Consider the following 25,772-nt stretch of genomic DNA (forward strand, 5'->3'; position numbering starts at 1 on the left):
ACTTGCCAAAGGACATGGGCCAGAGCTGCCCCATAGGTGGCCTGTAATTACTAGGTGATGGTGTGGCCAGGGTCTGATCTGTAATAGCAGTCTGAGAGTGGGAAGAGCAGGACCTGAGATTGTATCTAGACCTACTCAGTGAGGTGACTCAGAGGTGAGTGCTACCAAGTGTTAGCACCTGTTCTGAATAAAAATATGGAAAAAGAACCAGAACCCAGAAGGTAGGTGCCTTCCTGCTGATGTATTTCTTGTAGAGTTCCTCCAGTGCCCTCAATTTGACAAAGGCTAACATTGTGCCAGTTGGCAGAGGGCAGATGCTTACAGGCTCCTGCTCTAATATCACAAAGCGGAGTGAAGAAGGATAGATTCAAACCTGAGAGACAATAAATTGTTAGCATAGGTTTTTTTTTCGTAGTTTGGGACTATTATGAATAAAGCTGTTATGAACTTTTGTAAGAACAAAACTTTTTGTGATCATATGTTTCCATTTCTTTTGGGAAGTATATAGGAATGGATTTTTCCTAAGTGTTTATTTAATTTGATAAGAAGCTACCACATGGTTTTCCAAATTGTAGCATTTTGCACTCCCACTAGCAATGCCTACATCTTTCCCAACACTTGGTATTGTTTGTCCTTTACATTTTATTTTACTTTTATTTTTTATTTTTATTTTATTTTATTTTATTTTTTTTATTTATGATAGTCACAGAGAGAGAGAGAGAGAGAGAGAGAGAGAGAGAGGCAGAGACACAGGCAGAGGGAGAAGCAGGCTCCATGCACCGGGAGCCCGATGTGGGATTCGATCCCGAGTCTCCAGGATCGCGCCCTGGGCCAAAGGCAGGCGCCAAACCGCTGCGCCACCCAGGGATCCTGTCCTTTACATTTTAGCCATTCTGGGGATGCCTGGGTGGCTCAGTGGCTGAGCATCTGCCTTCGGCTCAGGGCATGATCCCGGGATCCAGTATAGAGTCCCACATCAGGCTCCCTGCAAGGAGCCTGCTTTTTCACCTGCCTATGTCTCTGCCTTCTCTCGGTGTCTGTCATGAATAAATAAAAATCTTAAAAAATTTTTTTAGCCATTCTTGTGCATATGAAGTAGCATCTTTTTGTGGTTTTATCATCCCTGATGTAATTTAGTCACATTTTTCATCTCCACATGTTGAAATGGTGATGTTGGGCTCTTTATCCTATTCTTATGGGAAATAAGCATGTTTTCTTTTGTGAAATGTTTGTTCAAATATTTTGCCAACTTAAAGAATAGCATTGTGTTGGGGCACCAGGGTGGCTCAGTGGTTGAGCGTCTGCCTTTGGCTCAGGTCATGATCCCAGCGTCCTGGGATGGAGTCCCACATCGCACTCCCTTCAGGAAGCCTGCTTCTCCCTCTGTCTATGTCTCTGCCTCTCTGTGTCTCTTATGAATAAATAAATAAAATCTTTTAAAAATTGCATTTACATTTGAGTTGTAAGAGTTCTTTAAACATTTTGGATAAAAGTTCTTTGTCAGATAAATGTACTGCAAACATTGTAACATTGAGTTTTTTTATCACAAAATACAATCTACCCAAAAGAGAAAAAAATAAGCTTGTAGTATTTTTTATTTTTTATATTTTTTTAGATTTCACTTATTTATTCATGAGACACAGAAAAAGAGGCAGAGACACAGGCAGAGGGAAAAGCAGGCTCCCTGCAGGGAACCGACATGGGACTATATGGGACTCGATTTCAGGACTCTGGGATCACGCCCTGAGCCAAAGACAGACGTTCAACCACTGAGACACCCAGGTGTCCAAAGCTTATAATATTTTTAATGTAGGCTTGCTATTGTTTCAATAAGCAGACAGATAAGTACCATTAGTTTTTATAGGTATATGTATTTATATTCATAGAGAGACCTTGAAAACATACTACAAAATTATAGCTTCTCCTTAAGTCTTTTGAATTTGAGTGGGGTAAATGTTTAGAATGGTCTTTATACCTTTTAGCTGGGAGAAGCCTGAAGATTTTGCCTGACTCTTCCTTTTACTCTTTTTTTAATTTATTTATTCAGAGAGAGAGAGAGAGAGAGAGAGAGAGAGGCAGAGACACAGGCAGAGGGAGAAGCAGGCTCCACGCAGGGAGCTCGACGTGGGACTCCATTCCAGCTCTCCAGGATCACACCCCAGGCTGCAGGCGGCACTAAACCACTGCGCCACCGGGGCTGCCCTGATTCTTCCTTTTGATAACTCCCCAAATCACACTTACATAAATGCTCTTTTGGCTGCAAGTGCCAGAATTCCAATTTAAATTAGCTTAGGCAAAAAAGGTTAAATTCATGATAGCAGTACAGGATGCTTGCTCTGTTTGTCTCCTCTGTTCTGTCAGCCTCATTTTTCCCTCTCACTATTTTTCTTCATATAATAGAAGCGTGACTACTGATACTTCCTGACCTTTTCAGCTTACAACAGTCTGCCTGCAGAGAGACCATCTCAACTCTCTGGCCCAAGTCCAAGACCAATGGGAAATGGTTCATTGACTCAGCTTGGGCCACAAGTCTTCTTCTAGATCAGTCAACTGTGCAGAGAGGAGGGAGAGATGTGTGTGTGAAGTATCATATCATTGTAGGTCTTGAGAGAACAATTTGATGGGATGAAGGAAAGGGGTTCTCAGAAGAAGGAGGCAGTCCTGAGAAAAGAATTGAATCTACTATAGTATTATTGGGGGAAAAAAGTATGAGAATAGGACTAGATGATGAATAGGAACTAATGTTGGACGTTTTATGTGAGGTAAAGGGAGAAAAGAAAGTTTGGGCATTCCATTGAAAAAGTAAGGAGACATTTATGTGAGACTTTAGATAAACAGACATAATCAAAATGTCAACTAATATTGTGCCTAACTTACTTTCAAATACTTCAGTAAAAAATAGATAAAAATGGCACAATGTTAATATTAAAACTCAGTGATGGGTATATTGAGGTTCATTATTCTAGTCTTTATATTTGAAAATTTTTCATTATAAAATGAAAAAAATAGGGATCCCTGGGTGGCGCAGCGGTTTGGCGCCTGCCTTTGGCCCAGGGCGCAATCCTGGAGACCTGGGATCGAATCCCACGTCGAGCTCCTGGTGCATGGAGCCTGCTTCTCCCTCTGCCTATGTCTCTGCCTCTCTCTCTCTCTCTGTGTGACTATCATACATAAATAAAAATTAAAAAACAAAAGAAAAAAATAATCAAATTCCAAAGTGGATCACTAAAAAGAAGTAAACAGGCAAAAAATTAGTCAACTCAGATAAAGAGATTTCACAGACTTATAGATATTAGAAATGAAAAGGCCTTTAAGATTCTACAATGCTACAATGCAGTCTTTTAGACTTTGCTCCTGGTTCTGCCACTAACAGTGTATATTTGGATAAATCACCAAAATTCAAAAAAAAAAATCACCAAAATTCTGTGAGACTTAGATATTTTTATTTGTAAAATGAGAAGACTGGTTTAACTGATCTCAAAAGTTTGTGAGTTGTGTCAAACTCACTCAAAACTAGCATTCAGGTGTCAAATCCCGCAGGTGAGAAAAGAGTATAAAAAAGTAAGTCAACCCCACTTTCCTGGCATTCAAGACTCTTCAGCTCTGACTCCAGCTGAACTACTGTCCTCTACACATTTTTTTCCCTCCCTCTACACACTTTTTACCCCAGTCATTTCTTCTGTGGGAATGTCTCCCCTCCTGTCTCTAACTCATGAAATCCTTTTGCTCTTGTAAGGCCCATCTCAAATATTGCCACTTTCATAATATCTTACTGAATTCCTTAATAAGATTTGACATCCCTGCTCACTAGATCCTATATTGCTTTTTGAACTTGTCATGTGGAATACACCAGATTTTACTTTTTATTATCTTTTTGGTCTTTTAATTATCTTTGAAAAATATTTTCCTTTCTACTACATTATTAACTCCTGAAGAGGAGGGATCATGTCTTTTAAAATTCCATATTCTCAAAGCATTAGCACAATAACTTACATAAAGGAGATTCTTAGTAATACTCGATTCATTGTAAAAGGTAGAGAAAAATGTACGCAAAACCGTGAGTCAGCTTTTTGCTACCAAACTCTTATTGGCATAAACTAACCCTGTTTCTGAAACTATGAGGAGAGAATATGATTAGCAATTTTCCAAATAAACTTTTGTTGTGATAAGTTTCCCAGAAACCTAAAACCCGGAAGAAAATGTCAGTCAAGATTTCCTTTTGTTGGAATTGTGATTATTTGGCATGTTTCGTGCTATCTAGAGGTTAAAGTTGGGATCACTATTTTTTTTTTTTTTTTTTTAGATTTTATTTATTTATTCATGAGAGACACACAGAGGGAGAGGCAGGGACACAGGCAGAGGGAGAAGCAGGCTCCATGCAGGAAGCCCGACATGGGACTTGGTCCAGGGACTCCAGGATCACACCGTGAACTGAAGGCAGGTGCTTAACCACTGCGCTACCCAGGCATCCCGGGATTACTATTTTTTTTTAAAGATTTGATGTATGTATGTATTTATTTATTTTGATTTTATGTATTTATTTGAAAATGAGAGAGCACAAGCAGGGAGAATGGCAAGCAGAGGCAGAGGGAGAAGCAGGCCCCTGCCAAGCAGGGAGCTCAATGCAGGGCTCCATCCCAGGACCCTGGGATAATGATTTGAGCTGAAGGCAGATGTTTAATTGATAATCACCTAGGTGCCCCTAAAGTTGGATTATTGCCTCCACTGCAGGTTCTCAAGTCAGGCAGCAAATATACAAGGAACAACAGCAGAACGAAAGGCAATGCTCTAAGTATCTGAGCAATGATTTGCTACCTCTGAAGGATTCTGGTAAATCCTCAAATGGAGGGCATGATTTACGCTTGGAGGAGCTGACCCTCTGCTAGGTTCTGTGGTCTGCAGGAAGTTGAAGAGTGAGCCGTTGACTGAGCACTGCTAACCTGGTGGCATGTAGTAATTCTGTTAGTGAAGTGTGGCCCAATGAATGTGTGGGGCCTGAAATTACTTTAGCAATTTCTGCTGTCTTGGTTTTATGTATGTGTGGATGGCCTGATGGAGGTGAAGAATGGTATTGACAAGAATTGTCTTAGCATGGGAAGAGACATGAATCCCTCTTTTCCTCAACACAATTTAAATATTTTGGATGATTTATTTCAAGTCATTTTTTGTTTGCTTAGCTAAATTAATTATGTCATTAGTTTAGAGGAAAACATGTATGCTCATGATACATAGTTAATTCTTGCTTATCCTTTTATTTCATTGCAATTTAACGCGGAATATACCTACACGGTGTCATTCTGAAGTGATAATTAAGAATGTACCCAGGTATTTTCAAATTAAAGATTAATTTTGTAATTTGTGACAATTCTCTGCAAAGCTTTGGGAAAGATTTTGGAGATGTAGTCTATTTTTTATTTTATTTTATTTTTGATGTCTATTTTGATGAGATTTATATCTCATAATTGAATGCATTGTTTGCGTTTCTTTCAGTTTTTTTAAATCTTAACATTAATGCAAGGCTCACAAACTCATAAATCAGTTGCTTTTCAAGTGAACAAAAAAATGACATTCTTGTGGCTAGTGCAGATGGTAAATTCATTTTCTATTGTGCTTTGTTTGATCAGTCTAGAATCTAACAAGCATTCTGTAAGAAGCGATCACCAACAATTGTTAGGAGAAACACATATACATTCCAGTCACTCCCTCTCCTCCTTATTAGTGAAATTGTTTTATGTATTTCAGTACTTATCTCTATAGGAGGAAAAACAATAATTTTATAGCACCAAGTTAGCACACGTTCATAAATATTACCGATATTAAAGTTTGTATATTTTCTAGTAGCATCAACAACTTCTTACTACCTGGATAACCTTTTTTTCATTCATTCAATAAAAATAAATTGAAGGGCTTAGGGGGACCAGGGTTCTGCTAGATACTAGAAATATGATAAAACACAGAGCACGTCTTCTGCTCCTTGGAGCTCACAATCCAGATAAGACAAACAGAAAAAGTCATTACAGGGTGCTTTGAAGAAAGAATGCAGGGTGCAAAAGGAGCAAAAGGTCAATTACCTAGGCTGTGGTTCACCAGGATTTCTGGATTCTTCTTTCATTTCAAAATTGAAGAAAGCAAGCGAGGAGACAAGCTACAGTAAATGATGGTATGCATGCATACGTATCTTCCAGGAAGAGCATTATTCAGTCAAATAATTGTTCGTTCTCTCAGTTCACCTGCCTGGAAGGTTTGTGTGCCTACCAGGTATTCGTGATGCCCCCCCCCCCCGCCCCATCTTCTTCTCAAATCCTTAAAGAGTAAGGAGGGGCGCGGAAGGAATGACAACGTGGACATGGATCGATTGGGTTTTTCATGTCTCAGGGGAATAAAACTGGTTGGCGAGCTGCTTCTGCTTCTGTAGGCTGGAGTATCCGAAGCAAGAGCAGGGTAAGAAAGCCACGGCCTTGTGAGGAGCAGAGTTCAGGGTCTAATTCCTGTTGCCTTATCAGCCTCCAGTTATACCTGCAGGAGGAGCTAATATTATCCACCGAGTCCAGAGCTAGGGAACTGGGGGGCCCTGACCTGCGAAATGTCAGGATAAAGTACGGAAAGGCTGGCGGGGGTGGGGTGGGGGTGGGGCGTGGAATAGGCAATTGTCCTTTTCGAAGTCTCACGCTTTGTGGATATTGGGGTGTCACCAATTCACTGAGTAAGGACGGCTCGGAGATGGGGGTGAGGGCTGAGGAAAAGAGCCAAGGTCTGAGCTCTTAAAACGAGGCATTTACCCACGTCACAGTTTAAAAGATGCTGATGGGGATCCCTGGGTGGCGCAGCGGTTTGGCGCCTGCCTTTGGCCCAGGGCACGATCCTGGAGACCCGGGATCAAATCCCACGTCGGGCTCCCCGTGCATGGAGCCTGCTTCTCCCTCTGCCTGTGTCTCTGCCTCTCTCTCTGTCTCTCTGTGTGACTATCATAAGTAAAAAAAAATAAAAATAAAAATAAAAGATGCTGATGGTCCAGGCGGTGGTGGGAAATGGTCTCAGACCGGCTGTGAAGCTTCCCCAAAGCTGCATTTGATGTATTTATTTATTCATTTTTATTTTTAAGGCCAGGTAGCGTCTCCCACGCCGCGGCTAACGTCCTCGCCCGCCGCGGAGGCCAGCAGGCGTGTGCGCGGCCGCCCCCTGCGCCGCGGCCCCGGCGGGCGCGCTCCATCCCGCCCGCGCCGCGCGCCCCCGCGGAGCCCGCCGGAGGGGCGTGCGCGCGCACGACGGAAGGGCGCGCTCCCGCCCGCCGCGCGCGCGCTCCCCCCGCCCCCTCCCGCCCCCTCCGCCCCCTCCGCCCCGCGCGCCGGTGCTCGGCGCCCCCGCCCTCGCCGCGCTCCCACAGCCCGAGCGCCGCTCAGCTGACCGGCGGGCGCCAGACGCCGCGGCTTCCAGTGCGCGAGCGCAGCTGCGGCGGCGCGAGCCTCTCACGCCGACACTCCCCCTGCGCGCCCCTCCCCCAGCCGGGAGCGGGACCGACTGGGCGCGAGCTCGCGGCCGCTTCTCCGGCGCCGAGCGAGGAGCGGGGAGCGGGGAGCGGGGAGCGAGGCTGCGGTGACGAGCGGCGGCTGCGCGGCCATGGGCGCGCCGGTGTCGCCCTAGGACCGGCGCGCGGAGACCGCAGCCAGGGCGGCGAGCCCTCCCGAGAGGCGGCGGCGGCGGCGGCGGCGGCGGCGGCCGGAGCAGCGGCCGGGATGAGCGGGAGCGGCGCGGCGCCCGGCCCGGGCTCGGGCTCCTCCCCGGCCGCCTGCCGCTTCGCGCACTACTTCGTGCTGTGCGGGATCGACGCCGACAGCGGGCTGGAGCCCGACGAGCTGGCGGGTAAGGCCGGCGACGGCGGCGCGGGGGTCCCCTCAGGGACGCGGCGGGGACGCGCGGGAGGCGGGTTCCAGACAAAGTCGGCTCCCGGCGGCGCCCGCTCTCCATCCGGACCGGCGCCCGGGCGGCGATTTAATGACATTGTTATTTATGCCGCGTGCAGGGTGCGCTGCCGAGCCGGCGGGCGTCGCGCCGCTGAGGGAGCCCGCCCGAGGCTTCCGCCTGGCCGGCGCGGGGTTATTAATAACGGGGGCGGGGGCGGGGGCGGCCTCCGGGCACGGCCTCCGGGGCACGGCCGCGGGGCCGCAGCTGCTCGCGGAGGCGGCCGGTGGGGGAGGCCCGGCGCGCGCCGCCTCCCGGGCCTCGCCGCGAGCCGGTGCATCCCCCCGCGCCCCCCCCCCCCGCCCCCAGCCTCTCCGCCCGGCCGCGAAGTTTCGGCCCCGGCACGTGACGCGGCGCTCGGCTCCGTCGGGGGAGAGGCGCCCGAGACCCGGGCTGCGGGGGCTGCGGGGGCTGCGGGCGAGAGCGGGCGGGAGGCTGCTTGGACTGCATCCCTGCGGTCCCCGGGGCGCGCCGCTGCCCGCCTCGCGCTCCGCGGTGACGGTCAAGTCACCTTTAGGAATCCTGTCCATCTGGCGGCGTCACGGGAGCTGGGGAGGACCTTTGAACGCTTGAGACTCCGCACGACGCTTTGTTGACACCACCTACGCCGGTGCTGACTTTAGGAGTTGGCCGTCCTCCCCTCCGTGGGGTGCGCCGTGTGTGTTGCTACTGCTCGGCTCTTCCCGCAGGGGCACCGGCCGGGCCCTCCTCCGTACCCATCTGATGGCGCAGTGCAGGGCTGAGCTGGGAGCCGATGCTGGGGAAAGGGGCCGTTGGGGGATGACGGGGAGGGGTGGCGGGTAACGAGTGCGCAGTGCCGGCAGGAGGCCGAGGAGGAACAGCCCATTTCATTTTTCACGCCTCTTTTCGTTCTGCTGGCCTTCTTGGGATCTGAATCTTGATTTTTGGCGGTGGTTGTTAATGGGCGAGACAAGTGACACCTATCGCCTGAACTTTATCTGTGTCAGTGTTAAAACACTTAGGTCATAGTCTTTCAGAACAGCTCGCTTTGGACGTGGCATGCCTTATTGCTCGCACCAATGTGTATTTTTGTCTTCCCCTTTACTTTTTTGGGGGGTAACAGAGGGGACTGGAGAGACTGTATTAAATAATAATAGTAAACAAATGTGTTCAGCTCTAAGATACAGTGCTGATCAACCTGTGTCTTAGCCGAGCAAGTACCTTTCTAAGCCAGGCTCACAGCAAAACATTTTCAGCAAAAACTACGTGTCTAGTTTTAAAGATTTTTGGAAAAGAGGGATTAAGTACCAGGATTTTCGGTATGTGTAATTATATAACCATATTGTTTCTTGAACTGAGATTTCATGTACACGTGAAGAATGGCTTTGTTAAGGGATATGAAGTTAGAAAACATGTCTGCAGAGAAATTCGGAGAGATTCCTCTTTTGAGATTGAAGGGATTGTTTTATTTTTCTAGAGCCCTTTCTCCCTGAAACATCCTAATCATTTGTAGTACCGGGTCACTTGGAGACGTTTTGTCAGTAGTGACTGAAGAAAGGAAAAAGCCTGTATTTTTTTCTTTTCTATCTCAAGTCTATATGCCTAGTAAAGCTAAAACAACACCTGTAGGTGTAGTGCAGATGGCTTTAACAAAATTAAGCAGTAAAAAATTAATTTTTAATTCATTTTTTGGACACTGGCTTCTCCGCTTGGAATACTATGTATAACTGAATGCTTGTTTGAGATTTACGCTCATGATATTTGGTATTTTGAAATAATAGTAATTTTTGTCTGATAATATTTTAGTATCAGTGATTCATTTAACAAAAAATTTTGAAAGCCTTAAGGTATAGATTGTGTTCTAGGCATCGAGGACAGCTGTGAACAAAGCAGTAAAAAATCCCTGCCATCAGGACACCTGCGTAGCTCTGCGGTTGAGCGTCTGTCTTCAGCTCAGGGCGTGATCCTGGGGTCCAGGGATTGTGTCCCTCATCAGGCTCCTTGTGGGGAGCCTGCTTCTCCCTCTGTATGTGTCTCTGCCTCTCTCTGTGTCTGTCATGAACAAATAAATAAAATCTTTAAAATAATCCCTGCCATCATAGTGCTTACGTTCTAATGTAAACAAATGATGAAAATATATAGTTTGCTAGATGTCAATAAGTGCTATGAGGAAAAATAAAGCAGGGAAATGAGATGTACCAGCAGAATGGTGAGATTGTCGGGTTGCAGATTATTTATTTATTTTTATTTTATTTTTTTAAAGATTTTATTTATTCATGAGAGAGAGGCGGAGACACGGGCAGAGGGAGAAGCAGGCTCCATGTAGGGAGCCCGATGTGGGACTCAGTCCCGGGTCTCCAGGATCAGGCCCCGGGCTGAAGGCGGCACTAAAAGGCTGAGCCACCCAGGCTGCCCCGGGTTGCAGATTTTGAATGAGATGGTTAGGGAAGGCCTCACAGAAAAGGTGACCTTAGAAAAGAACCTTGACGGAGATGAAGCAACTTGTGTGGATTGTCTTGGGGAACAGCACTGCAGGCAGGGGAAACGGTGCATTCAGAAATGAGGTAGGAGAGTGCCTCATTTGTGCACTCTCCTAGTAAGGAGGCCAAGGTAGAGCTGTAGGAGGAGAGAGTAGTACATACGATCATAGAGAAAGGGTAAGGGAGGTTGTGTAGGGCCTAATAGACATTAGGCTTCTTGCCTAATAGACAGTTGTTGAACTTCTACTCTGAGACAGGAAGCAACTGGGATGTTGTGAGCAGTGCAGTAATGATACTTGATGTACTCTCTAAAAGGCTTGTTGGACTGGCTTGTTGATGAGACTGTTAGAAGCAGTTAGAAGCTGTTGATTAGACTGTTAGAAGGTTAGAAGCAGACTAGCTAGGAGGCTCTTTTTTGCTTTGTGATGTAGGAGGTGTTGGTGGCTTAGACCAAGGCGATAGCAGTGAAGTAGTGAGAAACTGGATGTATTTTGGAGGTAGAGCCAGCAGGACTTGCTGATGAATTAGATAAGATATTCGTATTCAAAGAAAGTGATCAAAGATGACCTTAAGATTTTTGGCCTAAAGAATTATAAGCATCTCTATTTACTGAGATAAGACTGATAGCGAAGCAGGCTGGAAAAGAATAGTTCAGTTTTGGACATGTTACATTTGAGATATCCATTAGACATTCAAATGGAGGTGTCAGGTGGGCAAGACCTCTCTCAGGGGTCAAAATTTACATGTAGACATAAATTGAAAGCCATGAAATTGGATGGCATTACCCAGGGAGTGAGTATAGATAGAAAAGAGAAAAGGCTCAAGAGTTGAATCCTAGGGATAATCCAACATTCAGGGGTGAGGATGAAGAGGAAATTGAAGAAATTAAGAAGCATGGCCAGTAAGATGAGAGGAAAACAAGAGAATGTAGTACCAGGTTCCCAACTAACAGTCTTCTTGACTGTTTCCACAGAGCTTCATTTGGGGATGTGGAAACAAGGCCAGTGAGTTAGGCAAATTTGTCAGGAGGTTGTTTCTGTTTTGCTGCATTAATTTCAAAGTTAAATATAGTTAAGTTTCTATTTTACTTTTATGGAACTGATCTATTTTTATCACACTGTTTCTTAGCAAGTTGTCACCTAGCCTGTAGAAGGTCTAAGTGACTTCTATTAAACATGAATTCTGCTGATTGCTTTGTAGACTTTTTTTTTTTTTAAGATTTTATTTATTTATTCATGAGAGACACAGGGAGAGAGAGAGGCAGAGACACAGGCAGAGGGAGAAGCAGGCTCCATGCAGGGAGCCCAACGTGGGACTCGATCCTGGGTCTCCAGGATCACACCCTGGGCTGAAGGTGGTGCTAAACCGCTGAGCCACCAGGGCTGCCCTATTAGAGCTTTAGATTTTTTCTTAGATACTTCTTGTAGTAAAGCCTAGCTTTACCAACAGTGGAAAAGACTTCTTTTATATTTAATATATATACACATACACATGTATGAAATATGCGTATATATACAAAATATATGTGTATGTACATATACATATGAAATATTTACATCTGAAATATATATATATATACATATGAAATATATGTGTGTATATATACACACACACCCACACCCAGGTATGCTGGTATTTCCTATTGTCCTTTCTTTTTTTTTTAAATCTTTTTTTTTTTTTTTTTTAATTTTTATTTATTTATGATAGTCACACACAGAGAGAGAGGCAGAGACCTGGGCAGAGGGAGAAGCAGGCTCCATGCACCGGGAGCCCGACGTGGGATTCGATCCCGGGTCTCCAGGATCGCGCCCTGGGCCAAAGGCAGGCGCCAAACCGCTGCGCCACCCAGGGATCCCTATTGTCCTTTCTTTAGTTCATCTTAGCTATTATGCTTCTCCTATACACTGTATATTTTTAAAATACACTTTATCCATAAACAAATGTCCTTTAGATATTAAAGTAGAAATATTTACGTTTTTTAAAATGTTAAATATATGAAAAATATTTCAAATTGATTGTTGCATAAAGAAGAAAGGGAGGGGATCCCTGGGTGGCTCAGTGGTTTAGCGCCTGCCTTTGGCCCAGGGCATGATCTGGGAGTCCCGGGATCGAGTCCCGTGTCAGGCTCCTGGGCATGGAACCTGCTTCTCCCTCTGCCTGTGTCTCTGCCTCTCTCTATGTCTATCATGAATAAATAAATAAAATCTTAAAAAAAAAAGAAGAAATGTGTAAATAGAAGTTGTTGGAATTAGTTGAGATGTAGAAAGGCAGACATTTTGAATTTTCTTTTATGCCTCTCATTTCCTCTGAGACCTAGCTGTAGGAATTTACATGGCTTGATTTACAGCAGTAGATCTTTTAGGCAATAGAAAAATGAAGGACCTTTATTTAAGTAACATAAATATGCAAACTCCCAGGAGGGGGCTTATGGTTTTTGCCTCTCTCTTCCATAGTACCTTATATATGGTGTTTAATAAATGAATGAGTATAGGGATCCCTGGGTGGCGCAGCGGTTTGGCGCCTGCCTTTGGCCCGGGGCACGATCCTGGAGACCCGGGATCGAATCCCACGTCGGGCTCCCGGTGCATGGAGCCTGCTTCTCCCTCTGCCTGTGTCTCTGCCCCTCTCTCTCTCTCTGTGACTATCATAAATAAATAAAAATTAAAAAAATTTTAAAAAAAAAAAAAAAAAAAAAAAATAAATGAATGAGTATAAAGTTTACATATGAGTCCACAAGTTGTGTGGTGGCCAGAATATTTTTAAAGCACTCCAGTGGTAGTTTGGATTCAGTTCTGCTGAGGAATACTGAAGTATGATGGGTGCAGTCACTGCCACAAGCCTTTGTTTAGAGTTCTTCCTTGTTGCCTCTATTTATTTTAACTTTGGTTTTCTCGGGTATCGTTTCCAGAAGAGCTTTGAGGCAGTGAATATGGTTTAAATTCAAATATAATTAACCCTCGAACAAAGGGAGGTTGGGGGCGGAATGACTTCCCCCATACAGTTGAAAGTCTGGATATAACTTTTGACTCCCCCCAAATTTTACTAATAGTCTCCTGTTGACTGGAAGCCTTACTGAAAACATAAACAGTCAAATAATACACACTGCGTATATTATTCTATTACATTCTTAGAGTAAGCTAAGGAAAATTTTTTGAATATTTACTTATTTTAGAGAGAGAGAGAGTGTGTGCGCACAAGTGGGGAGGAAGGGCAGAGAGAGAGGGAGACAAGCAAACTCCCTGCTAAGGAGGGAGCCTGATGAGGGACTCCATCCCAGGACCCTGAGATCATGACCTGAGCCAAAATCAGGAGTCTGACACTTAACCAACTGAGCCACCCAGGTGCCCCAGAAAAAAGTGTTTTTTTTAAGATGTATTTATTTATTTTAGAGAGAGGAGGAGAATGCGTATGCATGTGGAGCAAAGGGAGAGAATCTCAAGCAGACTCCCTGCTGATCAGGGAGCCCAAGGATCTCACCACTGTGAAATCATGACCTGAGTAGAAACCAAGAGCCAGAGACTTAACCAACTGAGGCACCCAGGCACCTGGAAGAGAAAATGTTATTAAGAAAATCATCGGGATGTCTCGGTGGCTCAGCAGTTGAGTGTCTGCCTTTGGCTCAGGGCATGATCCTGGAGTTCTGGGATTGAGTCCCGCATCAGGCTTGCTGCGAGGAGCCTGCTTTTTCCTCTGCCTATGTCTCTGCCTTCTCTCTGTGTCTCTCATGAATAAATGAATAAAATCTAAAAAAACAAAAAAAAAATCATAAGGAAGAAAAAATACATTTACTACTGTACTGTATTTAATTTTTAAAATCTGCATGTAAGTGGATTTGCATAGTTCAAATCTGTGTTGTTCAAAGGTCAACAGTAAAACATGTAGTTGATACTGACAGTATCATGCCATGATAGTTCTGAAAGGAGCCTTAGATATCATTTACAGTGAAGAAACCAAGGCTAAGAGATTAGGGGCCCTGAGAACTTTTTTTTTTTTTTTTTTTTAAGATTTTATTTATTTATTCATGAGAGAGAGAGAGAGAGAGAGAGGCAGAGACACAGGCAGAGGGAGAAGCAGGCTCCATGCCAGGAGCCCGATGTGGGATTTGATCCCTGGACTCCAGGATCATGCCCTGAGCCGAAGGCAGGCGCCAAACCGCTGAACCACCCAGGGATCCCTCAGAGAATATATTTGACTTGCAGCAGACAGCAGACTAGAGTCTGGTTATTCCAGTACACTGTGCTCCATAGTTATTTTATTTAAGCTTAGAAAAGAGATGAGCTTGACTTGAGTTTAGCAAGCACTTCAGGCTGCATGTCATAGTCAAGACTGTTAAAGTATGCCTTTTGAAAACTGGCCTGCTGCTGCATAGGCTTTATGGGTTAGAGCTGCCCTGATCTGACCACCATTGGTAGTATCTTGGTTGTTATCTTGACATTGTTAGTCTTAAACCTAAGTTATTTTACCTGGAATAAATATTATTTATTTATTTAAAAAAATATTTATTTATTCATGAGAGACACAGAGAGAGAGGTAGAGACACAGGCAGAGGGAGAAGCAGGCTCCATACAGGGAGCCCAATGTGGGACTCAATCCCAGGACCCCGGGATTACCACCTGAGCGAAAGGCAGACAGACACGCAACCATGGAACCACCCAGGTGTCCCCAGGAGGCTCTCTTATAAACAAAAAGTCCATTGGAATAAACTGGGAATTCAGAATGTAGCAGCTTTTCAGTGCCACTGAATTGTGACAGTCTCATATTGGCTGGGCTGTTGCCAGGTAAGAAGAAATCCTTTCTTCCTCCTCAGGTAGTCATTTGTGTTTGCAAGGTCTCTCTCTGTTGGTTCTGCTATTGAAGTGTGGTGGGGCATGAGAGCTCCCCCTTCTGGCCTGTGGCTTCCTATTTAATGAGGTTTCCCTTCATACATTTCACACCATCCTTGGCTCACAATGTATTATATTTGGGAGTTTAAAAGGTTTGGCCTGGAAACTGGGAGGCTGGGGAAAGAGAAATACAAGGATCAGCCTCTGTTCTAATAAGGCCAAAGAAGATTCAAGGTCTAGTTACTATGAGATAGTGTTAGCTTGATTTTTAAAATTCACTGGGAATAAAACGTTTTATAGTGAAATTGGCCTAGCAGTCAGCGCAGCTAAATTCCCAGTGATAACTGCAAGGCTCAGGCTTCTGTTCAATTGGTTAATGCAGGGCATATCTGCATAAGGAGCTCAATATGAGAGAAGATGAAGCAGGAAGGGAAAGGGGACAAGAGGAGGACAGAAATGTCTTTGGAGAAGAAAATAATAAGGGAAAGAAAAACGGGATAGGGAGAGACAGAGGAGGCTGGAGGAGTGCAGGTAACATCTGCTGAGGTGTTAAGACAGGAATTTCAGGTATTCTGAAATTTGCTTGTACTAATTCCACTGCTGGTCACAGATTTGCTTGGAGTAATGAAAGTATCTAAAATACAGTGCATTATTAGTTATGATTTTCATGAGGCTCCATAGAGAGGAAAACCTTTTCCTCTTCTGAAATTTAATGGAGGATAGAGACAGTTTTCCTATGTAAAATACTTTAGAAAACGAGTGCTATTATGTCCAAACCCTTAATATTTTTGATTGATTACAACCTAAATTTTGTTTTTAAGAAAGTCATAATTAGCCAGTACACTTTGGATTGTTTTTGTTTTTTTAAGATTTTATTTATTTATTCATGAGAGAGAGAGAGAGAGAGAGAGGCAGAAACACAGACAGAGGAGAAGCAGGCTCCATGCAGGGAGCCTGATGTGGGATTCGATCCTGGGACTCTAGGATCACGCCCCGGGCCGAACGCAGGCGCCAAACTGCTGAGCCACCTAGGGATCCCCTAATTGTTCAATATTAAATATTTACAGTGTGCCAGTTGTGTAGTATATATAAGTGACAGTAACCATTCTGTAAGAATCTGTGACAAAATAGCAGTAATAACTAACATTTGTTCACTGCTTTCCACATGGCAAGCAAGCAAGCTCGGTGGTAAATGCTTCATAATTATTGCTTCATTTAATCCTGACAACCACCTTAGAAGGTGGCATTATCTTCTCTGTTTTGCAGGTGAGGAAACGGAGACTAGGAAGTTTTTAAGTACTTCACCCAGGTTCTTACAGTAATTGATTATATGGGAGGAGGGATGGACATAAGTGTCTTCTCATATTCTGAACTTCCTATACGGTATGTCCTGTATTAACAAATGAAGCAGAAACCTGAACTCCGGATTGAAAGTCTGTCTGGCATGATCCATTCATGTCCATAACCACTACATTTGCCATCTCCTTAATGACATGCACTATTATAATGCAGATTGGAAAAATCTACCAGTGTAGGGACCACATGGATAACTTTATAATCAAATGAGATTATCTTTTTGCTTCTTATAGGAAAAATATTAAGAGGGAGACTACTGGTCTTTATGACTTTATGGTCTGGCCTAGCTTGTCTCTTTTATGGTCAGCACTGATAATGTCTCTTGTGTGAATGAATTCCCTTATTCATTCATTAAAAATTGAGGAGAGTATATATATGATGTTACTGTTGTTTTTATTAATGAATGTTTATAAAGATTTTACTATATAAATATAAAGCATTTACTAACTTCATAAATCTTTCTTTTTATTTTTTTAATTTATTTTTATTTACTTATTTATTTTTAGAAGATTTTATTTTATTTACTTATTTATTTATTTTTAAAAGATTTTATTTATTCATGAGAGACACAGAGAGAGAGGCACAGACACAGGCAGAGGGAGAAGGAGGCTCCATGCAGGGAGCCCTACGAGGGACTCGATCCTGGGTCTCCAGGACCACGCCCTGGGCAGAATGCGGCGCTAAATCACTGAACCACCGGGGCTGCCCTCTTTCATCTTTTTAAAAATATCTTTGCTCTTTTTACTGGGTTTTATCATGTCTTTTCTTAGCATAAATTATTACTTGTCCTTAGATAAGTTTATAGTTTTTTTAAGATTTTACTTATTTTTTCACGATTGACACAGAGAGGGAGAAGCAGGCTCCATGCAGGGAGCCTGACACGGGACTCGATCCTGGGACTCCAGGATCATGCCCTGGGCTGAAGGCGGCGCCAAACCACTAAGCCACAGGGGCTGCCCTGGTTTATGGTTTTTAAAAGGAATGTATGTTTACTTATGAAACCATAATTAGAGCTGGATGCACAGTCAGGAGCCAGGAGTCCAATCCTGGCCTGTGAGTTAGGACATCTGTGGGCTCAATGTTTTCATCTATTTCAAAGGGGTTAAGTGAAGTGACTGATTTCTGAACATACCACTCCTCTCTTCCATGAGCCTGAACTTGTTTTTGAGTGAAAAAACTAAATGTATCTGTTTTTGAAAAAATTAATCCTAAATGATAGAGTACAAGGGTATATATATATGTGTATATATATGTACACCACATATGCCACATGAGGACCAATTGAGTAATTATAATTTCAGCCACAAGGAAAGGAAAAAAAATCCATTAGTCTTTGCAGTTCCCTTTACAGGAAAGGTGCAGTTTTTAATAAGTTTTTTGAAATATTAATATCAGTTCATGGACTCTCAGTTATTATTTACATTGGCCCTTAGGGAGCCAGGGACCTCTGTTTGAAATCCCTGTATTAGATAATCTCTAGAGGTCTATACTAGCAGTATGAATGATACTGCCAACTATCCACAAATCGGATACTGCCAACTATCCCACTGTAGGATCTTAGAATATTTTTTTTCCACCTAAAATTCTTCATTAGCTTTCTTAGGATTCAGACTCTACCCTGTATCTTATTTTGTTCAGGCTGCTTATAAATAACAAATTTATTTCTCACAGTTCTGAAGGCTGGGAGTCAAGGTCAAGGTGCTGGCAGATCCTGTGTCTAGGGAGGACCCTCTTCCTGGTTTACAGATGGCTCTCGTGTGGAAGGGCTGACAGCTCTCTTGGTTCTCTTTTATAAGGGCATGAATCCTATTCATGAGGGTTTTACCCTCATGACCACTTCCCGAGGGCCCCACCTCCAAATACCATGACACTGGAGATTAAATTTCAACATAACGAATTTTGAGAGGGACACATATTTAGTTTATAGCAACCTGGTTTGGAAAGCTCTTCGTGATCTGGTCATGTCTACTTTTCCAGCCTTTTCTGATCGGATCACTCCTTCATGGCTATGTTGATTTTCTTGAAGGTCCTTAAAAACCGGAAGCTCTTGCTAGTCTCATACTGTGTTCATCTTCTCTTGTCTCCCTGAAATCCTCTTTTTAGACCAGCATTGTCCATTATAAATATAATATGAGGGATCCCTGGGTGGTGCAGCGCTTTGGCGCCTGCCTTTGGCCCAGGGCGCGATCCTGGAGATCCAGGATCAAATCCCATGTCAGTCTCCTGGTGCATGGAGCCTGCTTCTCCCTCTGCCTATGTCTCTGCCTCTCTCTCTCTCTCTGTGTGACTATCATAAACAAAAACAAAAACAAAAAAAATTATAAATATGAGACACATATGTAGTTTTAAGTTTTCTAATAGTCTAAAAAGAAATAGATATTAATTTTGATGATGTATTTTATTTATGTATGTAGGATATTATTTCAGCATATAATCAATATGAAAATTATTAATGAGATACTTAACATTCTGTTTTTCTTACTAATCTTCAAAATCCAGGGTGTATTTTACACTTACCTCACATCTCAATTTGGACAAGTCACGATTCAAGTTTTTAATAATCGCATGACAGAGCAGCCCCATATCTTTACAATATTGGCTTCTTCTCATCATTTAGGTCTCTGCACAAGTGTTACCTCCTCAGATTGGCCTCAGACCATCCTGTATAAAATAGTGTTCTTCCTTTCTCTGCCTGCCCCACTCTTGCCAGTAGCCCTACTTTATTTTCCTTGTAGCACTTATTGGCACCTGACAGTTTACAATAAATGTATTTGTTTACTTTTACTTTTTAAAGTCAGTTTTCCCTATTAGATTTTTGGCTCCTAGAGGGCAAGACCTTTTTCCTTCTTGTTTATTATTGCATACACAGTGACCAAAATAGTGACACACATAGATTGTTAGAATAAAATAATTTCGAGATAATTTGAGATGGACAAAAATAGACCTTTTCCTTTTTATTACTGAAATTAAAATTAGCATATTTGATTTATGTGTGGGTTTTTTTATCCTCTAAAATGGAATCTAGAGTTTTTTTAAAAATGAGAAACTTGGGATGCCTGGGTGGCTCAGCGGTTGGGCGTCTGCCTTCAGCTCAGGGCATGATCCCGGAGTTCTGGGGTCGAGTCCCACGTCGGGCTCCTGCATGGAGCCTGCTTCTCCTCCCTCTGCCTGTGTTTCTGCCTCTCTCTGTGTCTCTCATGAATGAATAAATAAAATCTTTAAAAAAAAAAAAAGAGAAACTTGAGATTGATGAAATAGCAAGAGAGGAGATAAATGATTAATTTTTGTAAAAAAGTAGGGATGCCTGGGTGGCTCAGCGTTTGAGTGTCTGTCTTCAGCTCAGGGCATGATCCTGGGATCTGGGATCAAGTCCCACATTGGGCTTCTCCCTCTGCCTGTGTCTCTGCCTCTCTCTCTCTCTGGGTCTCATGAATAAATAAATAAAATCTTAAGAAATAGTTTAGTAAAAAAATGTATGTCAGCTTTGTGGTGAGCTCCTAAAATTTCTTAGCCTATTTGCTCTTGAAATATACTATGACAAATTAATAATCTTTTTAAAAATCAGTTTTATGCAAGCAAGTGTATAGGTAACAGCAAATTTGTTTTTGTTTTTGTTTTGTAAGCGTATGACATTTATTAATAAACTAATGCTAGATGACATATAAATGGTGAGTAGTATTTATAAAATGTCAGAAAATGTTGTACTAAAGATTACTTGTAGCTTCAACTCTGACTTTAGAGGAATATCTTAGGAAAATGCCTTCATAGTTTCCTCCTTCCTGGCCATGTCACACCAGTTTTAGACAGTCAGCAGGACAGTTCCTTTGTTTCTATGAAGTTTAATTCTCTATATTTTCCCCCATATTTTGTCTGTATTTTTTTTTTAAATTTATTTATTTATTGAGAGACACAGGGAGGTGGAGACATTGGCAGAGGGAGAAGCAGGCTTCCTGCAAGGAGCCTGATGTGGGATTCAATCCCAGGACCCCAGGATCAGGACCTGAGCCAAAGGCAGATGTTCAAGCACTGAGCCACCCAGGGGCCTATTTTGTCTGTATTGTACAGTACTAAAATGTTACCATCTAATGACCTTTTAGCCAGAGATTCTAAAAATTTTTAATATGAGACTGTTTTTTCCACATTACTTTTCAAACAAAATGAGTATACGGAGCTAAGAAGTGAGAATTCTAGGAAAAAAAAAGGAAGTATATTAGATGCTCCTGAGATGGCACATCATGAAGATAAGTTGCTTTCCCAGACATCCCTGTGCCTTTTCAAAGAATCTGACTTTTACTAATTTTATTCTAAATTAAATATTATAACTTTTAATTAACATGAACTTTTTGAGTTAATACCTTTCATTTTTCTTTTATAAACTTATATCACTCGTACAAAGCTATTTTTTAATTCTTACTTTAAATGACTTTCAAAGACATGTACTAGCACTATTAAGTCAGAAGTCACCTTAATACAATGAAGCTATGAAAAGAGCTGACATTTATAGAGTCATGAATTGTGATTGGTGATTTATAAACATTACTTTTGGTCTTCACACTAACTTGAAGGTGTTATTTTCCTCATGTGAAGTGTTCACCAAACTCTCAGGGACTGAAAGCTGGGATTATCTCCCAAGCTGTCTGACTGCAATATAGTCCTCTTCCACTGTGCTCACCACCCCTTTGGATCCTCTAGACCAGCTGTCCTCGACTAGAGAGTGGTGACACATTGGTGGGCCTGCTGGTTCCGAGCTGAGTCACAGTAATTATTAACAGTAGTTGAGATACTGAGGTTGTAAATGATACGGGTTTTAAAAATAAGTGAGTAGAATCAAGGTTTTCTCTCTAATGATGCCATTCTCACTCAGTTCCATTCTCCTGTGCTTTTATTGGGTGGAAGAGGAAGAGGTGGAATCATAGGCACCACTGTAGTAAAAAAAAGAAAAAATTGTTCATAATCTGAGGACACACATGGGAGTATGTTTTTCAATACTATGCTGATCTAGACAATTAGATACTTTTTAGATACTTTGCTCAGTTATAAAATGTGATGGTTTCTTGGGAAGAGCTTTAAACCACAGAGTGAAATAAAAATAGGAGGTAAAATTATAATTTTAAAGAGTTGTAGAGTCTTTTAAGTTCAACTCTGCTGTGAGGACCAGCATGCTGAATGCTTAGATGCAGGTTCTGAAGTCTGAAACCTGGGATGCCTGGTTGGCTCAGCAGTTGAGCGTCTGCCTTCGGCTGGGGATGTGATCTCAGAGTTCGGGATCGAGTACCGCATTAGGCTCCTGCATGGAGCCTGCTTCTCCTCCCTCTGCCTCTCTTTCTGTGTCTCTCGTGAATAAATAAATAAAATCTTAAAAACAATAAAAATAAAATAAACTGTGAAACACAGTTTTAAGATAATTTAAAGTAGTCTATTTTCTACATCACAAAGGCCTTGTGTGATGTAAATCCACCTGTTTTACATAATTTTCTCCTACCCAAGCCTGGAGAATCCAGGTACCTGCTTTGAAGACCAAGTTTTCTTGCCCTTACTTCTTGTCTTCTTTTCCAGTATAGCACGTTCTTACAGTCATTTATTTAACACAGAGACTTACTCTGTAGTTCAAGGAAACAGTGTAGAAGTGATACATAAATTAAGTTTTTGATAGTCTATTTTTTAAAGATTTTATTTATTTGACAAGTTGAGAGCGCACAAGATGGGGGAGGGATAGAGGAAGAGGGAGAGGGAGAAGCAGCAACCCCCCCCCCCCCCCCAGCAGGGAGCCCGACGTGGTGCTTGATCCCAGGACTCCGGGATCATGATGTGAGCTGAAGACAGACGGTTAACTGATTGAGCCACCCAGGTGCACAGTTTTTGATAGTCTTAATTCTTCTGTTCAGTTTGGCACAAATTTGCTCAGACCAGACTTTTTGTACATTTTTTTTCCTAATCCTTTCTTCAGAGATCACCCTTACTTTCACCTCAGTCCTCATGAAACTGCTTAAAAAATTGCTCGTTTGGGGGGCAGCCCCAGTGGCTCCCCGGTTTGGTGCCTGCTTCAGCCCAGGGCTGATCCTGGAGACTTGGGCCTGCGTCGGGCTCCTTGCATGGAGCCTGCTTCTCCCTCTGCCTCTGCCTCTCTCTCTGTCTCTCATAAGTAAATAATATCTTAAAAAAAATAAATCCTTCAGTTACCTTCATCTCCAGCAGGAACTGGGCAGAGTTTCTTATTTTCCATGGCTTTTCAGGCATAATACTTTGTGTTCCTAGTATACCTTTAGTTTCTTTTTCTTTTCTCATAGTTATTTGAGAAAACAGGGACAATCTGGTAGATCAATATTTTTTCTGTATAATAAATTTACATCCTTTTTTCCCTTTCTTTTTGCTGTAAATTGGGACTAAAATAAGGAAGGATTGTTTCCCTCTAGACAGGTGAGACAGGAATTGTTGGGAAGGAGAGTGAGCATCTTGGACTCTTTTTTTTTTAAATATTTATTTACTCATGAGAGAGCGAGAGCGAGAGCAAGAGAGAGAGAGAGAGAGGCACATAAGCAGAGGGAGAAGCAAGCCCCATGCAGGGAGCCCGATAATGGGACTCTATCCCAATCCCAGTACAGGTACCGTAGGATCAGACCCTGAGCCGAAGGTAGATGCCCAACCACTGAGCCACTCAGGTGTCCCCTTGGACTCTTGTATGATTTCTTGATTATAAGAATCGGCATCAGCCTATCGAATGGAATTCCATGAGAATCATCTACAGACTTGCATAGGAATAATTTGAGCAGTAGAAATTTAGAACTGGTTATAGGTTTAAAGATTATGGATGATTCACTTCCAGGACCACAGTGTTTTATTTTATTTTCTAGGTTAATTTCTCTTCACTTCATTTAACCCTAACCTTTAAGGAAATTTAAAAGGCTGGGGTAACAAGATAACAGATTGTTTCAGAATGTTTCCCACCTCCTGTCTCAAGTGTATTCTATTTCTTAATAAATAAACTTTTGTCTGGATTTCAAGATATTCTGGCTCAGCTCCAGGGAAATTAGCTTTCCACCTTGACTTCATTTGCTTTGTGCCATTGTTCATGAGAACAATGACTGTGATTTCACAGTTTCTTGAGGTGATTGTGCCAAAATAGGTTATTTTGTTTAGCTGTTCTCACTCCTGGCCAGCAGTGCTTATTTTTCCATTGGCAGCTATAGCCACCATTTTATTTTATTTTATTTATTTTTATTTTTTTAAATTTTTATTTATTTATGATAGTCACACAGAGAGAGAGAGAGAGAGGCAGAGACACAGGCAGAGGGAGAAGCAGGCTCCATGCACCGGGAGCCCGATGTGGGATTTGATCCCAGGTCCCCAGGATCGCGCCCTGGGCCAAAGGCAGGCGCCAAACCACTGCGCCACCCAGGGATCCCTGATTTTAAATAAATATGTGAAAGGTGTGTGTGCTCAAATGTAAAATTTTGTGTACTCTCACAGTGAAGGATGAACAGACCTCATTTACTGTGAACCACGCGTAAACTGTCTTGTCCCTGGTGGAAGAGGCCAGCAGGAAGAGTGTAAAATACAGGTGTATGGAGGGTGGAAGGCAATAGAAAATCACACCTCAAGTCAAAAATCCTCTTTTCTTGATCTTACTAATTTTTCTCTCACCCCCTCTTCTACTTGGAACACAGATTTTTATGGTTAAGAGTGTGAGAAATTGTACAGAGGTATCCAGATTAGTGTCCTAGACCCTGGAGCCCCCACAGGTTTAATTCAGGGCTGGGGGAGTCATTACAGTCTCCTGCACAAATGTTGCACCTACTCAAGTTTAACAAAATCACATTCACTCTTCCCTGGAATGAAATCTCTTCAAAGCAGGAGTAAAAATTTAGCTTTTTTCTGAAGGTAGCCATAAGGCCAAGAAGTAGGCATACTTTGTTGAATCATTAGGGGGCAGAGGGCTCGATGTGAAATGTCTGTTGACATGTATGCATGTTTAGTATTTATTTCTGTGCCCCACTGAACTCCGTTGAATAGATCAGGTGACAGCTTTTATCTATCTGAAAGTCAGTCTTTGAGAGACAGCTGAAGCCTTGGTGTATGTGTGTGAGGGAGAGAGATTGGTGGTGTTTTTTTTTTAAATATAGGAGAAGTAACTTCTTAAATCCTTTGCTTTTAAAAATAAGAAATTGTTTTGTAAAATTCAGATTTGCTTTGGGACTGACAGTGTAAATGGTTGTATTATTTTAGTAAATACAACTGAAGAGTTTTTGAATGTCTTCTGAAATGAGATATAGTCTTCTCTCAAGTGTGGGAACTGTTTTATTCCCTGTTCCCCTGATTCCCTGACCTCTGCCTTTTGACCCTGCTGCTTTGTGATGAGATTATGGGCCCCTGAGCTTTTCCCCAATATACCCGAGGTTTCCTTACACAGCAACATAAAACTTTATGCTTCCTTAAAGGATGTTCTTAGAATTCAGAAGAACATTCAAATTTAATTGTGGACATGAGTTTTGTAAATATTTTTTTTCTTTAAAAAGTCTTTTTCTTTTTTTTTTTTACTTTCCATAGTACCTATGTATTTTCTAATAGGAACTTTAATTTGTGGGTATTTGTATTTGTATGACAATGTGTTTTTTCTTTGGAGTAAAATTTTGTAAAGTAGTGTTGATTATTTAGGGAGAAACTAAAATTAGAGCTTTCCAGGATAAGGGAACCCAAGAGAGACCCAGCTGTTTACTCTCCATTAGTTGTCTATTAGGTATGAAAAGTTAAAATTTGGATGTAGGGAGTGTCCTACAATAGCAACAAAATGAATGTTTTTGGAGAAAAATCAATGCATTAATCTGCTTTTCTTATAATAAAGGCTTTTTAGAAACTTTATCAGTTGTTTAAAATAGAGTAGAAAGAGAATCAGGGATAGACCAAAGGAGATGAACCCATATGGTTTTGCTACTTGTTGGTAGTACATATAAGAGGTTGTTTGTGTTTTTTTTATCCCCCCCCAGACATTTTAGTAGGACTTTCTGAGGAATGTCTGTTTTATACACTGAAATATTCCGCCAGGAGTGAGGATAAATAAAATAATTGTTGTGAAATAATAAAAGGCAGTAAGTGCTTTTTAAAAAATTGTGGCTTTTAAATTATAAAAATAATGTATGCTCATTTTAAAAAATGGAGAATACAGGATTGCATTAAAGAAAACAATGATTACCTGTAA

At 42.3% G+C, this 25,772-nt stretch overlaps 1 protein-coding gene and 1 long non-coding RNA gene across 8 annotated transcripts in view; one reads left to right on the forward strand and one right to left on the reverse strand.

The window, feature by feature from the left end:
• Window positions 1-1,785: 1,785 nt before the first annotated feature.
• Window positions 1,786-9,998, reverse strand: LOC118352572 (uncharacterized). The gene is made up of 2 exons (XR_004809861.2): window positions 8,471-9,998; window positions 1,786-6,962 (listed from the first exon to the last, which is right to left on the reverse strand). It is a non-coding gene; the product is annotated as an uncharacterized LOC118352572 (long non-coding RNA).
• The window catches only part of DENND5B (DENN domain containing 5B), a 199,561-nt gene continuing 181,278 nt past the window's right edge, over window positions 7,490-25,772 (forward strand). Inside the window, exon 1 of one of the 7 annotated variants that reach the window (XM_049102304.1) lies at window positions 7,490-7,860. In XM_049102304.1, coding sequence (XP_048958261.1) covers window positions 7,734-7,860 — 127 coding nt within the window. In that variant the 5' untranslated portion in view covers window positions 7,490-7,733. The remainder of the gene's footprint in view (window positions 7,861-25,772) is intronic. The other 6 variants (XM_025455527.3, XM_025455528.3, XM_025455529.3 and 3 more) reach the window with 6 other exon arrangements.

The sequence above is a fragment of the Canis lupus genome, chromosome 27 (genome assembly GCF_003254725.2).
Source record: "Canis lupus dingo isolate Sandy chromosome 27, ASM325472v2, whole genome shotgun sequence".
NCBI classification, from domain to species: domain Eukaryota; kingdom Metazoa; phylum Chordata; class Mammalia; order Carnivora; family Canidae; genus Canis; species Canis lupus.